The sequence below is a fragment of the Corvus cornix genome, chromosome 15, assembly GCF_000738735.6.
Source record: "Corvus cornix cornix isolate S_Up_H32 chromosome 15, ASM73873v5, whole genome shotgun sequence".
NCBI classification, from domain to species: Eukaryota; Metazoa; Chordata; class Aves; order Passeriformes; family Corvidae; genus Corvus; species Corvus cornix.
In genome coordinates, this window is record NC_046345.1 from 7,929,300 (window position 1) to 7,942,601 (window position 13,302).

Consider the following 13,302-nt stretch of genomic DNA (forward strand, 5'->3'; position numbering starts at 1 on the left):
CTGTCCCCTGTCCCGTGTCCACCGCCCTCCCCTGCCCCGTGTCCCACCGCCTGGCCCTGTCCCGTGTGCCACCGCTGTCCCCTGGCCCGTGTGCCACCGCCTGCCCTGGCCCGTGTCCCACCGCCCTCCCTGCCCCGTGTCCCACCGCCCTCCCCTGGCCCGTGTGCCACCGCCCTGCCCCTGTCCCGTGTCCCACCGCCCTCCCCTGGCCCGTGTCCCACCGCTGTCCCCACCCGTTCGGTCACCGCCCTCCCCTGGCCCGTGTCCCATCACTGCCCCACCTGTTTGGTCACTGCCCCACCTGCCCCATCCCCTGCCACCAGCTGCCCCAGCACCACCACTGCCCATAGCCCCCAGGCAAAGAGCTCTTCTCGCGGCCAAGCTCTATTCATGTGTGAACTGAGCGGGGAATGGACCCCCCACGATTTGGGTTTGGGGGCTGAGGGGCACCGGTCGTTCACCTGCTGGTCACCCCACAGCCCTGCTGCCCCAAACAAACGCCCTCTCCTTTCCAGCTGCATCACAAAACAATAAGCAGCCACTCAGTGGCTTTAGAAGAAACTCCCTGTTTCTCCTGGCCCATGGTGGAAGCCAGCAGCTGCCAAAGTTTAACCCTACAGTGCACTCCAGTAATTTCTCCACCTGCCCTTGGGATTTGTTTTGCTTGGCACAAAATCTGAGGGTGAGGAACTCCAGGGAGCACAACAGCATGCAAGATACCCAATGTAGAATAAAAAAAAAATAAAAAGCCATTTAGATCATTATGCATCATTATTTTATTTCAATTTTGTTTCATTTCAAAAATAATTAAGGGACACCATAAACAGCAGTAGGCACAAGTGGGGTTTGCAGTTTGAGTCTCTAAAGACCAGACCTCTCATGCCAGGTGCCATACAGGCACAGTCAAACAATTCTTGGCTTCAGGATGAATTTCTCATGAAGATTCAGGGCCCCAGTCTCACTCACTTGAAATCAGTATTAAAACTACAAGCAGATTGAAAGAAATCCAGATAAGGTAAAATGAGTGGGCTTCTTGACATTCCCTCCCTCCCCCAGAAGAACATTAGAAAAGATGCATCAAGAAAGAAGGTATTTCCTTTCCCTTTTACTTGGGAAAGCAAGGCAGGAGAAGACTAAAACACTAGTCCAAAGCTCTTAATGCAGTCCGTGGTTGCAGAAGGAAACTGTATTTCTCCATTGTCCTAGCTCAGTACTTGAACAGTTCACTGCCCACCTCTGTCCTCACCCGATCCAGCACAACCAGAAGCATCCTGGAAATATGGCTGGAATACTGTAGGAGAGGAGGAACCGAGCACTGGAGCCCCTATGAGCTTATGAGCTGTTTGAGTCAGTTCTGGTTGCTGTAGTTCATTATTTCCTTAGTCTACCAAATCAGAACCACTTCCAGTTCAGACAAGCAGTCAAGATCATGCTAAAGAATTTAAAGCATTGAAAAAAAACACAAGATTGATTTTTCAGGAACACAGCAAGTGTCTGATCAGTTCAAGTCCTGCTTCAGACTGCAGTCAGGATTAGATGTTGTACTGAATTGCCCCCTCTGAATATCACAAACTACAGGACCTTGGCACAGCAACCCCCAAAGGGAGGATGGTCTTCTGTCTTGTGACATTAATCATCATTGTAAGGGTTTATTGAAGAAGATGCCCGAGGGTCTACCTGCCGGTCTAGTTCTCGGGTGGTGCTCCAGGCTTCAGCGGTCATTTTCCGAAATTTCTGCAGGTAGACAATGATGAAGATAACCAAGATACCCTGGAGGAAAAGGAGGATGAAGAGAGACACCTGAGAGAGGAGAGCCAGGCTGCAGTACCAGTGCTGGCATGTGGAGACAATCTCCTCTTCTGTCAGGTAGGCGATGATCCGGCCCTCCAGGTGCGCCGGGGAGCTGCATCTCACATCCCTGTACAGGCTCCGGTTCTGCTGCCACTGGAGCCAGGAGCGCAAGTAGAGGATGTCACAGGTGCACTCCCAAGGGTTGCCCTGTAGGTAGACTACCTGGAGGCTCCTCAGGTTGTCAAAGAGCCCATTGGGAATAGAGGTGAGCCTGTTGGAACCGAGGTGGATGATTTCAGCCGAAGGACGGAAAGCAACGGGCAGGTTTTCTACAGTCAGGTCTTTCGACGAGCAGTCGGTAATGTTGGTGGTGCACTTGCACGGCACAGGGCATAGGGGTGTCACGAGTGGGAGGAAGCCAAGGAGGGACAAGAGAATTCCACTCTTCATTTTCACCTGCAAACACTTCCCTGGTGAGACTGGATGAGGGGGAGGCCAGACAAGCAGACACCACACACTCTAGGACTGACACCACAGCCAAGGTCTTTTGTTGTTTTGCTCTGAGGATGAGTTTCTAAAGTTGGGTGGATTTGGTGTCCTTCACTGGAGACATGAGAACTCTGAAAAGAACAGAGTTAACAGAGAGCAAATTCTTGATCTCTCACTATAGGAGAAGGAATTTTCACAGTCTTCCAACCCTGGATTTGAAGAGGGATATGAATACATGGCTACTGGAAGGTTTAGCTGCAGCCATCAAATACATTTTCACTAGTCCTCAGAAGTGTACATGAGCTGCTTGTGTTTTCAGCATTATTGGAGTGCATTACCAGGGTAGCCAAGAAAATTTCTGTCAAGGAATCAAAAACTAGAATATGAAATTGCTCATGCCTTATCATAACTCTGGATTACATCTGTAAGCAAAGCTTTGTTCATGCAAACTTCAGGAGGAGATTCAGAAATAAATTTACTGTTACCATGAGTACAAAATAGCCTTTCCAGTCTTGAAAAGAAGTAATAAATTGTAAATTGGCTGCAGAGAGGGTGCTGACCACTGAGGATGGAGGCCAGTGGAGTTTTTTATGCTAGACCCTGCTCCAGCAGCTGAATAATCACCTGTGCTGGGAGACATGGGTCAACAAGCCTTTTTTATATTACAGTCTTGTGCCAGTGCTGTAACTTCTCCAGGAGAACAACTACACATACCTGCGACAAGGCAGCAATTTCTGTGCTTGACAAATTGTAATTGTCAATCAATTAAAAACTAAAAAAAGAGTAGAAGGTAGCATTGTTGACTTACCAGAGTAGTTCAATCCTTGCTTTCTTGCTGGTTTTACAACACAAGAGAAAGGTCTCAAGGCAGTCCAGTCAGTGCAAGAGCATGCGCATAGCTGCGTTCCCGGATAATCCCCTTGCAGCTGGCTGGCAAGATAAGGGTCAGGCTCATCCCAGGGACACCTCCCACATGAGGCCTTCCTACAAGTCTGCTGCATGTCACCGGAAGCTGAGGCTTCATTGAGCAAGTCTTCCAAGAAATGGGAGCTGACAACCGCTCACAAGAACACAGTTGCTGGGAGAGATGCTGCCAGTACCGGTAACTGTGATTCTGGGCCCACAGGCTCAGCCCAATAGAAACGTCACCATGTCTCAGCTGCATAACTCAAAATGCACTTCAGACTGGCAGGTGATATTACTGGTTTGTACCATACTCCCTGAGCACTGCGACCTTTAGGTTCCCATCTCATCAGGAAAACTTGGCAGAATGGTGACACCTAGCACTTTCTGGGTGCTGACCCTCAGGTTTCCCTTGAAGCAGTGACACAAAATCTACTTATTACTGAAAGATCTGCTGATAGAAATGATCTTTCAATCCATCCGTCTTTCCAGAGAAACATTCTTCAGACACTTTCATCCTCTCATGATCATTATAGGGGTAAAATATAACTCTTGGCATTTCACTGTCTACATCAAAATAAAACTAGTTGGATTCACAGGATGGCCAACAGACTCGGAAAGACAGTGCTCTGAGGAGCTGCTCTTCAGGCAGCCAAGGGAGCTCACAGCTCTCGACAAGCACAGTTACTGAGAAAGACTGACCACATGCTTTATTCAGAAGCTGCGTTACACAAATACTTGAACAGGTAAGTCCAAGGGTCAAAATTACATTCAGGCAGAATCATGTCTTCTCATGGCCATCACATCTTCACAGACATTTCTCTGCCATCAGCCTGACCAGGCATACATTACACTCCTTAGCCTAAGGCCACCAGAACTAAGTTGTGAAACTGTTGCCCTATTGAACTCAACTCTGTTACTTTGTACTGTGGACATCCTAGAGAACAGAAATGATGAATGCCTTGAACGTGCTCACGTTAAGAGAACTGAGGGTGCAAAATATGGCAGAATGTGGCCCTAATCAAGGGAAATTTTTTATGCTCTAAAGAAAAAAATTAAACTTTAAATTTCTACAAAATTGGAGCAGATCATTCCAGTTGTTTCACTGTGGTGGCCAGAGTGGGAAAGAGATCTTAGGCAACAAACTAACCCCGTTTTTCCTGAAGGGCCTGCTTTCCACTTAGGAGCAGCTCAACTACTGCAGGGTAAGTTTGTTCAGCAAACTTACCTCATCTCATGCATTTGGCACCTTGTTTATTCACAGGCAGGTGTTCAGGCCAGCTGTGGCATGGAGCTGGTCTGAGCCAGACCTGATGTGGCTCTGCATGCAGCACAGACTTGGCAATGCTCTCCTGACTACTTACAAACTGGATTTCCTGGGACTGGATCTTGGCCAGCTGACCATTGATGATTTAGACACCACTGCTAGGGGAAGCCTGCATATAGAAGAACCTTCAAGATCATCCTGCTAGCTTCTGGAATAAACAGGCCAGAAATCCCATGCAGGAAGCCTGCCTGAAGCCCGCTCTGACTGAATTAGATAAAAGGAGAAACAGGGTCAGTTTTGCTCTCTCCTGCCCATAATGTATCACCAATGCTGCTCAAGGGGGCTGAAAATTAAACAGAAAGAGGCTGGATTGTTGAATGTATTTATTTCACTGATCAATTCAGGTAGTAAACATTAATAATAATAACAATAATCATTTAATAAAATGGATATGTTTTAAAAGGTTTTGTTTTCTTTGTTCACAATGACAAAATGTTCAAACAGAAATTTACAAAAAAATATAATTATAATAACCCAACAGATGGACAGGAACAAAGAGCCTAGGAATGGAGCAGGGGGTGAGGAAGGTGCATGGCAGGAGCAAGCCAGCATTAAAGCACAGTGGAGTTTGTGAGGAAGAGCAGGAAATGCCATTGCAGAGCACAAGGAGTGGAACCCCCTCCTTTGAGGGGAGGCATGCAAGGAGGCAGCAAGGACTGCACAGGCAGGACCAGCACAGCAGCACACACAAGGAGTTCATGCCATGGATCCTGTCAGGCACAGGGGCCAAGATGTACCGACAGCCCCAGCTGCAGCTGGGATAGCTGTGGAGTGGGACACCATCCCTGCAGCCACTCACTCAGCAGGGCAAAGCTCGGCAGAGGCATGGGAATGTGCCGGGGGGTGCAGGGGATTGAATGTGAGGCTGTGGAGGGTTGCATGAGGGGAGGTGTTAAATTACTTTCCTATCCACACTTCTCACTGCCAGAGCCACATGGCCAAGCTCCATGTGTTCAGGAGTCTCTTCTCCACTTACTGTAAGAACTGATGTCACAGTACAACACACTCCTTAAATATACAGATGTCACTTTCCAGGCCAGAATCTGAACCCCTGGTGTCCCCCAAAATCAGTCTCTAATCCCTTTCCAAGCAGTCCCCAAACTCTGGAACTCTGAGCAGGGAATCTCCTGCAGATGATTTCAGTGGTACCACCACCCCTCTGTAGAAGCCATCTCTGGTGCCTCACTCCTGTGTGTTTTCTCCTAACTGCAACTTGAACCATCTTTGCCAGCCGGTAGCCAAAGGCTTCAGCTCTCTGTAGAGAACAGGCTTGTGACTCTTGACTTGATGTAGGAGCCACGTGCACCGAGCTGATGGAGACTTCCCCACATGGAGGGATGGGCAGATCCACCCTCAGCAACTCTGCCTGCCTGTGACCAGCGTACCCTGTGCTCTCACCAGCACACAGCACCTCTGTGCACAGCCCAGCATGAAAGTTGTCAGGTGCTGTCTGTCCATGCTAAAGGGAAAGGGTCTCCTTTATCTTCTAGGAATGAATGAAGAAGGAAAATCTCCAAGTGGACAGGGCTCATTTGCAACAAAACATCCTCCTCACCAAGACTAGTGTAAGAAAAGAGGGGACAGATACTTCAAGATGCTTCCTGTTATACTAGCACAGAAAGAGCTGAGAATTCAGCTGTCCATCTTTTTGGAAAACCTGGAGGAAGCTCCTGTTTCAGCCTACTCCACTGCTCAAGTAAGCACATCATGCAAAGAAAGGCCATACTTCCTCTTAGGTGCCTTGGTCCTTCATGTTATTGAAGTCAAGCTGAAGCCTTCTGCTCTCCCAGCACCTGGCACTGCCACTTATGAGCCCAAAATAGGGGAGCATGAAAAAAAACCCCAAACATTGTTGAACACTGGTCTTGCCCAGCTTGCACAGTTCTGTCAAAGGGCTTCCATCCTTACTTTGTCCTTCCACATGGTGCCAGGGTCTCTCCCCCGCCCCTACAGCCCATGCTGTGGCTAAGCAGAGGCTCTGTACAGTGAATAACTGGAACCAGCCAACCTACTCACCACCTGGACAAACCCTGACCAGGACTCTAAAGCCCCATGGAGGAATCAGACAAATGCAGTGCCTAGTAACAGAATCTAGGGCCTGGCTATTCCTGGCCAACACTGTGCTTCCTACCCAGGGAGATCTACTGGGGAGAGCCAGAGATGGAGGAGCAGATACAAAAGGGGAAAGGGGTCAGAGGAATCAGCCAAGGAGCAGAAGGGCCCAGCCCATGGTTGCACTCCCTGGAGTCAGAAGGAAGAGCCAAGTGTCTCTCCCTCCAACAGCCCTGACTCCTGTGAGCATGGCAGTGTTGCTGGCGAGCCCTGCCCTGTCAGGCATATCACACTGCAGGGCTCTGCTCTGGCTGGACTCAAGTTAAAAATACTGCAGGAAGCAAGAACAGGACAGGAGCTGCTGCCCAAAGAGTGCTTTTATCTCTGCCCAGCAGACCCACCAGCCTTCCCAGCACTAGGACAGGAAGAGCCAAGGAATAAGGAGGGGGAGAAGGGCTGAGTGCCCAGGGGAAGGGCAGGGGAGCAAGAGCCAAGCCTGCTGGGCTGTCCTCAGCCCCATGCAGTGACAGTCCTGCACCTGCCAGGCTGACCCAACACCTGCCCACACAGGCTGCCTGCAGATCTCGGGTACAGGCCCACAAAAACTGCCCCTTTCCCCAGGAGAAGCTCAGAGCCAGCAATGTGCTCGTGGGACTGCAAAGCCCGGGGGCAGGGGACAGGTCTGCATTTGGGGTTAGATTTCAGCCCTAGTGTTTCTACCCCCTCCAAAGCAGTCTTGGCCAAGCACTCTAAATGCCACAGTGCTTTTCAGAGCAGACACTGAAGACACACTGCAGCTGACAACCAGAGCTGAACCATGAAACACCCTTGGGGCTCCTCTACCAATGCCTCCAGCCCGCTGTGGAAGGAAACCATGGCAGGGAAGGTGCTCACTCCCATCACCTCCTTGCAGGCAATAGTCAACAACTCAGCCTCTCTGCCAGAAAGATGTAACTGAGAGCAGTTTTCTTCTAACCAACCTCGAGGCACTCAGTCTCTTGCTGCTCAGTGCAAACATCCTGAAGTTTTCTTGATAGGAAGAACAAAACCAACCAACTAAACAAAAAACCCATAAAAACCTGGACAGGATACCAGGCAGTCATCAGGACTCCTGAGCACGTCAGTGCACAGAGAAATCGCCAGCCCCATTTCTCTTGGCCAGCACTGTCCCCAGGCTGAGAAGCCCGAGCAGCGCAGGTCAAACTCACAGGAGGGTATGGCTGCCTTTACAATGCTCATGCTGGCCCCAGACAAGGGAAACAGGGATGGGGGCACAGCACCTCAGTTGGGAGTAAACACCTACGTGCATTGACACAGATACTGTTTAAGTTCGTACACCAGAGAAACCAGGACTTTAAATACCAGAGCATTCCCGAACAAGAGTACATAGGAAAGGGGGACCTTTTTCTTTTCTTTTTTTTAGGATGCCTTAGAGACTTCCCAGGCTAGTTTCTTTAAAAAAAAAAAAAAAAAAAAAGAAATTAAAGAATAATTATTACAAAAGAAATACACATCAGTAAACTGTTAAGTGAACAGCCTTCTCCACAATCCAGCTGGTCGAAAAGCCAGCACTGCTGCTAATAAATTAGAGGGTGCGGGTGCAGCTCTTGCCCACAAGTCTCAATACAACAGGAAACGTTTTCTAAATGTTCACAGCTCTTGCCAGGTCTCAGATGGTCACTGGGGGATTCCCTCTGCCCTCCGGGTACCTGCCTCTCACTGATCCTGCATCTGCTGCTGCATCTTCTGCAGCATCTCTTGCATCCGCCGTAGCTGCAGGAGACACAGAAAAGAGAGTCAGAAAGGGACCAGGAGATACACACTGGGGCAGCCCCTTGGAGCTGACAAGGGAATCTCTCAGAGAGTATTAACTCCTGCCTGAGCACAGAAGCACCTGTGTCTGGGGTGGAACGGAGCTATGTTTCCCTGACAGAGGAAGCCACAGGTTTCACACCCTGTCCTCCACCCCAGGAGCCCACAATAGTGGGACACAGGAGCGGGAAGCCTCAGGACTGCCTCTATGGGGCAACCCTGGAGAAACTCCTTGGATTCCAGCTCTAACACCCAGGAGGCACAGGCAGAAATGGTACTCACCTCCTCATCCTTCATCTTTATCAGCTTCTCTGTCTCAGTGTCTGGTGTTGGGAGAGGCAGGATAGGAATGGGGCTTTCTATCCTGTTGTCCTGAGTCAGCTTACTAGAGAAATGGAGAGAGGGGGGAAGAGCAGTCAGTCATGGTTCAGGATGGCTGGCTTTGGTGTCACCACACAATGACTGTCACTCCCCATGGCAGACCCACCAGCAGTGCTGCATCAAACACCCAACCAGGTGGAGGGGCCATGGGACAATCCAGTTCAGAGCTGTGGCATGCCCTTGGATGGAGAATGAGACCTCCTGTTCAGGAGGCGGGAGGCATGAGACAGGCACAGCACAGCAGCATTGCTCTGAGGGCTGGGGTGCCCATGACTGCAGGTAGGGGACACAGGAAGGAGGCGATTTTCTTCCAAAAAACAAGAGCTCTCAGTACATGAGGAAGGAATGTTAGTAGCCAAAGAAGTCAGGGCTGAAACTGGAACTACAAAATGCTCCTTGCAGGTGTTCACCACTTGGAGTCACTATTGGCTCATTACTGAGACAATTCCAGCCTTGGAGTTTAGGATCTCCTACCAAAATGACTCTCTAGAAATGGCCCTGTGCTGGTTTTATGAAACTTGTTCACTGGCAAGGAACTAATCATGGCATGAGAAACAGTACCAAGCTGAAGCTTTCTCTAAGCTTAGCAACCACTTTTTCACTGTGCTCTTCTTTTAATAGACACACAGCCCCACTTAAATAGCAGCTGTGACACTGCTCACCCAGCTCTAGCATTTAACATAGTTATTTTGGGACTCCATATACTTGCTGCTGAAAAAAACAGGCTTGTCTGCTATGCAAAAGTACTCGGACACACTGTGTGTCAGGAGAATGTGCCAACCTGCACGTCAGCACACATGCAGGACTGCTCCTTGCTGAAGCACAGCCATTCTGCTCTGCAATGTGGCAGCACAGAGCTACCCAGCCAGGGCTGGCAGGAAGTGAAGGGAATGGTTCACAACAGAGGAGCCAAATCCTACCAAACCCAAATTTTTTCACCAGTATCTCAGTCACGGAAGGGAGAAGGAAAAATAGAGGTCTCAAATGAGAAGCCTGTGAGTGTTCTCTCCTCTGTTTTCTGATCATTCTAACTAAAACCACAGCGCATCAAATGCAAAGGGAAGACAATGCAGAGAAGTCTTTGGAGATGTGTTGTCTTACTAATTGCCTGGGCCCTGTTGTCTGAGAAACAGCAGCATCCCAAGGGCCATGCTGTTATTTAGACATAACTGCAGACCACAGAATGCATTCCTCTCTGGCAATGCACACAGCTATCACCCACCAGAGAGATGGTTCATCCCGTTTTATTAGGCTGGATGTATTTAATCCACTGCTACAAACAGCTCTTCAAAAGAATCTCCAGGCCTAATTCTCTATGTCTGCATGGGGAATCCTCAGACTGGAATGTGGATTCTCAAAAGCATTCCCGCCTTGGGTTCAGGCTGTGGGAAACATGCTTGGATTTGCTATTTTAGTTCCCAGTGCCATTCCTGAGGCTGCAGCCCAGCAAGTCCCCAGCAGATCCACAGCCTCCTGACCAATGAGCTGTTGTGAGAGCAATCCCAGCTCCACAGAGAGTGAGAGACCCCTTCCACCAGAGGTGGGGACCCACCTGGTCATTTGCTGGATGCACTGAGCTCGATAGTTCTCATAGTGGACATCACAAGTGACATCCTTCAGGTCGTGCATGTGTGTCCGGATCAGCATGTTCCGCAGCTTCACAAAGTCACAGTGTGCCTGGTTTTCCACTGGAAGCAGCAACAGGAGAGTGCTTGGGTATCACACCTCACCACGCCTCTCCAGGGAGCCCCTTCTCAGCTCCTGGACACCCAGACTGGACTAAAACCCCACCTCAGGGCTCCTTCCTCATCCACCCCTGCCACTGCCCTGGCACAGGCCTTGATGGTGCTCTGCACTTCTCAACACTGAGGCCAGGCTGCCAAAGGCACTGTGCTCCCAGGACTTTATCTGTGTAAAAGGATTCATTAAGCACATGCAGCAGAGCCCTGAGAGAGGATCCCATGTATATCAGATGTCACTGTTATAACCACAGTGAGCACAGCTGGTGCTGGAGGTAAATTGCTTGTCTCATCAGAATTTAGGACTTATCAAAAGGCCCCTGTAGACAAAATCAGCTCCTGAGGGGCAAAGCCAAAAGCAGGCAATGGAGAGCTGAGCTGCTGTTGCCATGGGGAGCCTGGCTCCAGACAGCGCTGTGGGAAGCACTGTGCTGCGGTGATGATCTCCATTTGCCTCTCTGCAGGGCTGGGGAAAACCAGCTGTATCAGGCACAGGGATTCACAAAGTTGATCCTACTGCCAAATGCCAGCATCCCGACAGGCACAGCCCCCTCTGAAGCCATCAAGGGTGCAGAGCCAACAGCTGGGCAGCCCAAGCAGCCAGCACCAGCCCATGAGTACAAACACAAGCTTTTGGGATCTAAAGCTGCAAGGTCTTAAAGCAGCAAACCAGCAAGGGCAAATCAGCAACAGCAGCAAAAGCCATTCCAGGGTTATTCTGCCTAAGGGCTTTAAGACATTTCTCCCTTTAGAAAGGAAGAAAGTTGGAGACAAACATTGTGCATCAGCACAGCCTCCAGCCCAGTAATTCCAGCACTTACAGGAGCAGCAGCAGAAGAGGGAGTGCACGAGGGTTTATGATTGTTTGGCTGAGGGCAACAGCTTCTCCCCAGAAAATAAATGGGCAATGCCCAGCCTCCCCTGCTTAATAAGAAGCCATGTCCTACTGCACATTAAAGCTCAAGCATTCTTCCATTCACACTGGAACCTCTCTTCCCCAGCCTGCAATGGGAGGGTTATTGATATACTCCCAGTAACAGACCTCCTGAACCAGTCCCGGTGCCTCTGTCTCTACCCTATCTTGTCCCCTGCCATGTGCCAAAGGTGGCACAGACAGTCCCAGCTCTCCCCTGCCATCCTTGTTGGAAATGCCTGTCTGTCCTTGCCCCATGCCTGCCTGCCCCTCCTCACAGTGCTCCCAGGCTCCATGCTTACCTTCCACAATGCCCCAGGGGTAGAGCCGTCCACGGACCCGCTGGCCTTTCGCCTCCACCACAGTGTTACTGCCGATGACAGCAAAGGGAGCACTCTCCTGGAATGAGAGGCACTGCTGAGCCCAGCTCAGCCCAGCCTGCCCATGGATCCCTTCTCCGGGAGCCAAGCTCAGGCATAGCAGAACAGCAGGAGGAAGGTGCTGGTAGGAAAGGCACAGGGACATCCACACGTGCCACAGAGCAGGGCACCACAACCCAGTTGCAGAGAAAAGCCTAAGGCACTGGGATCTACAGGCAGCGTAGGTCCCAGCCTGACCTCAGCTGTCCTGAGGGAAGCTGTGTCTCTGTAAGATGCCTGCATCCCTTTATTAAGGGGAAGATCTACAAGGAAGCCAGAGCAAAGAGGCTGGAACACCAAGCAATTGGGACAATGTAGGCCAAGAGCAGGAATGTACAGGCTGTGCTCCACTCTGCTCAGAAGGGAGTCAAAGCCCAATGCCCCCCTCTGACAGGAGAAACAAGGCTGTACTGCATGCATACACAGGCTTGGGAGGCAGTCAGGACTGGGCTGCTAGGCCTCCAGATATGCCTGTACAATCATGTTGTGTCCCCCAATGCAACTAATGTGTCACAGTGGTGCCTAATCACTCACAAATCTCTCCTCCTTGCTGATGGCATCACTCAGAAACAGGTGCTCAGAACTGCTGTCCGACCCAGCTTTCATCTTAAACACACAAGCTGGGGCAGATCGAGGAAAGACTGACACTGCCTGGAGGGAGAGCAGAAGGGCCGTATGGTCATGCCACACTTGACTTCATGGCACCAGCAAGGACATCAGCACCTTCTCCAGGCCATCTACCACATGAGCCAAGGCTGTTCCCTGGGTAGCAGTAGCACAGGCCTTCAGCACAAGCAGGGCAGCTCTGGGTCGTTCTGGACTGACCCACATACCCATGAGCCTGACATCACAGATCCTGCTGAGCAGATTCCTTACCTTCAGCTCTCTGTCTTGCTGCTTAAACTCCTCGTCTTCATCAGAGTCACACTCAGGAAACTGGTACACTTTAATGCCAAATTTGTCGATCTCTTCCCGGATCTGTGTCCGTGCAAGACAAAACCAAAAGGATGTAAAACTGAACAATACAGAAATACTGGGTTTATTCTGTTTGTGCTACCATGGTTTGCTATAGTCTACAGATGGCAAAAGGATTCGATGTTTCTTCTAGAGTCAGCCTCTCTGCTGACTTCCCTTCTCACAGCAGAGCACGGCTGCAACTGTATGTGCAGAATATATATATATATATATATATACACACACAAACACACTGCACAGACACATAAATACATATATATCTATCTCCCCTCCCTCCTCAGCCCATCCCTGCCACTACATCAGGTATAACTCTGTAGAGAAAGAGCATCTCACCCTCTCTTTTAGCTTCCGGATCTCGGAGGGGATCAGGCAGTCGGCTTTGGCAATCAGGGGCACAATGTTGACCTTCTCGTGCAGAGCCTTCATGAACTCAACATCCACAGGCCTCAGCCTGCAGCAGGGATGAGGGACACTGTTAGCAAAGACACACTGGGCAGCTCT

The 13,302-nt window shown here is 50.1% G+C and overlaps 2 protein-coding genes across 6 annotated transcripts in view; both read right to left on the reverse strand.

Moving 5' to 3' along the window:
* Positions 1-752: 752 nt before the first annotated feature.
* On the reverse strand, positions 753-4,711 carry GP1BB (glycoprotein Ib platelet subunit beta). Its single transcript, XM_020584523.2, has 2 exons — positions 3,089-4,711; positions 753-2,411 (listed from the first exon to the last, which is right to left on the reverse strand). The coding sequence occupies exon 2, from the start codon at positions 2,239-2,241 to the stop codon at positions 1,630-1,632; it is 612 nt and encodes a 203-aa protein (XP_020440112.2). The 5' UTR covers positions 2,242-2,411; positions 3,089-4,711; the 3' UTR covers positions 753-1,629.
* Positions 4,712-4,816: 105 nt separating this feature from the next.
* The window catches only part of SEPTIN5 (septin 5), a 42,741-nt gene continuing 34,255 nt past the window's right edge, over positions 4,817-13,302 (reverse strand). For all 5 annotated transcript variants that reach the window (XM_039560850.1, XM_039560849.1, XM_039560851.1 and 2 more), the window contains 6 exons: positions 13,135-13,252; positions 12,703-12,804; positions 11,710-11,806; positions 10,308-10,443; positions 8,657-8,759; positions 4,817-8,335 (listed from right to left, as the gene is read on the reverse strand). In XM_039560850.1, the coding sequence (XP_039416784.1) occupies positions 8,279-8,335; positions 8,657-8,759; positions 10,308-10,443; positions 11,710-11,806; positions 12,703-12,804; positions 13,135-13,252 (613 nt within the window). In that variant the 3' untranslated portion in view covers positions 4,817-8,278. The remainder of the gene's footprint in view (positions 8,336-8,656; positions 8,760-10,307; positions 10,444-11,709; positions 11,807-12,702; positions 12,805-13,134; positions 13,253-13,302) is intronic.

Excerpts from the sequence above, each read along its gene's own strand:
- GP1BB (XM_020584523.2), bottom strand. The coding sequence starts at position 2,241 with ATGAAGAGTGGAATTCTCTTGTCCCTCCTTGGCTTCCTCCCACTCGTG.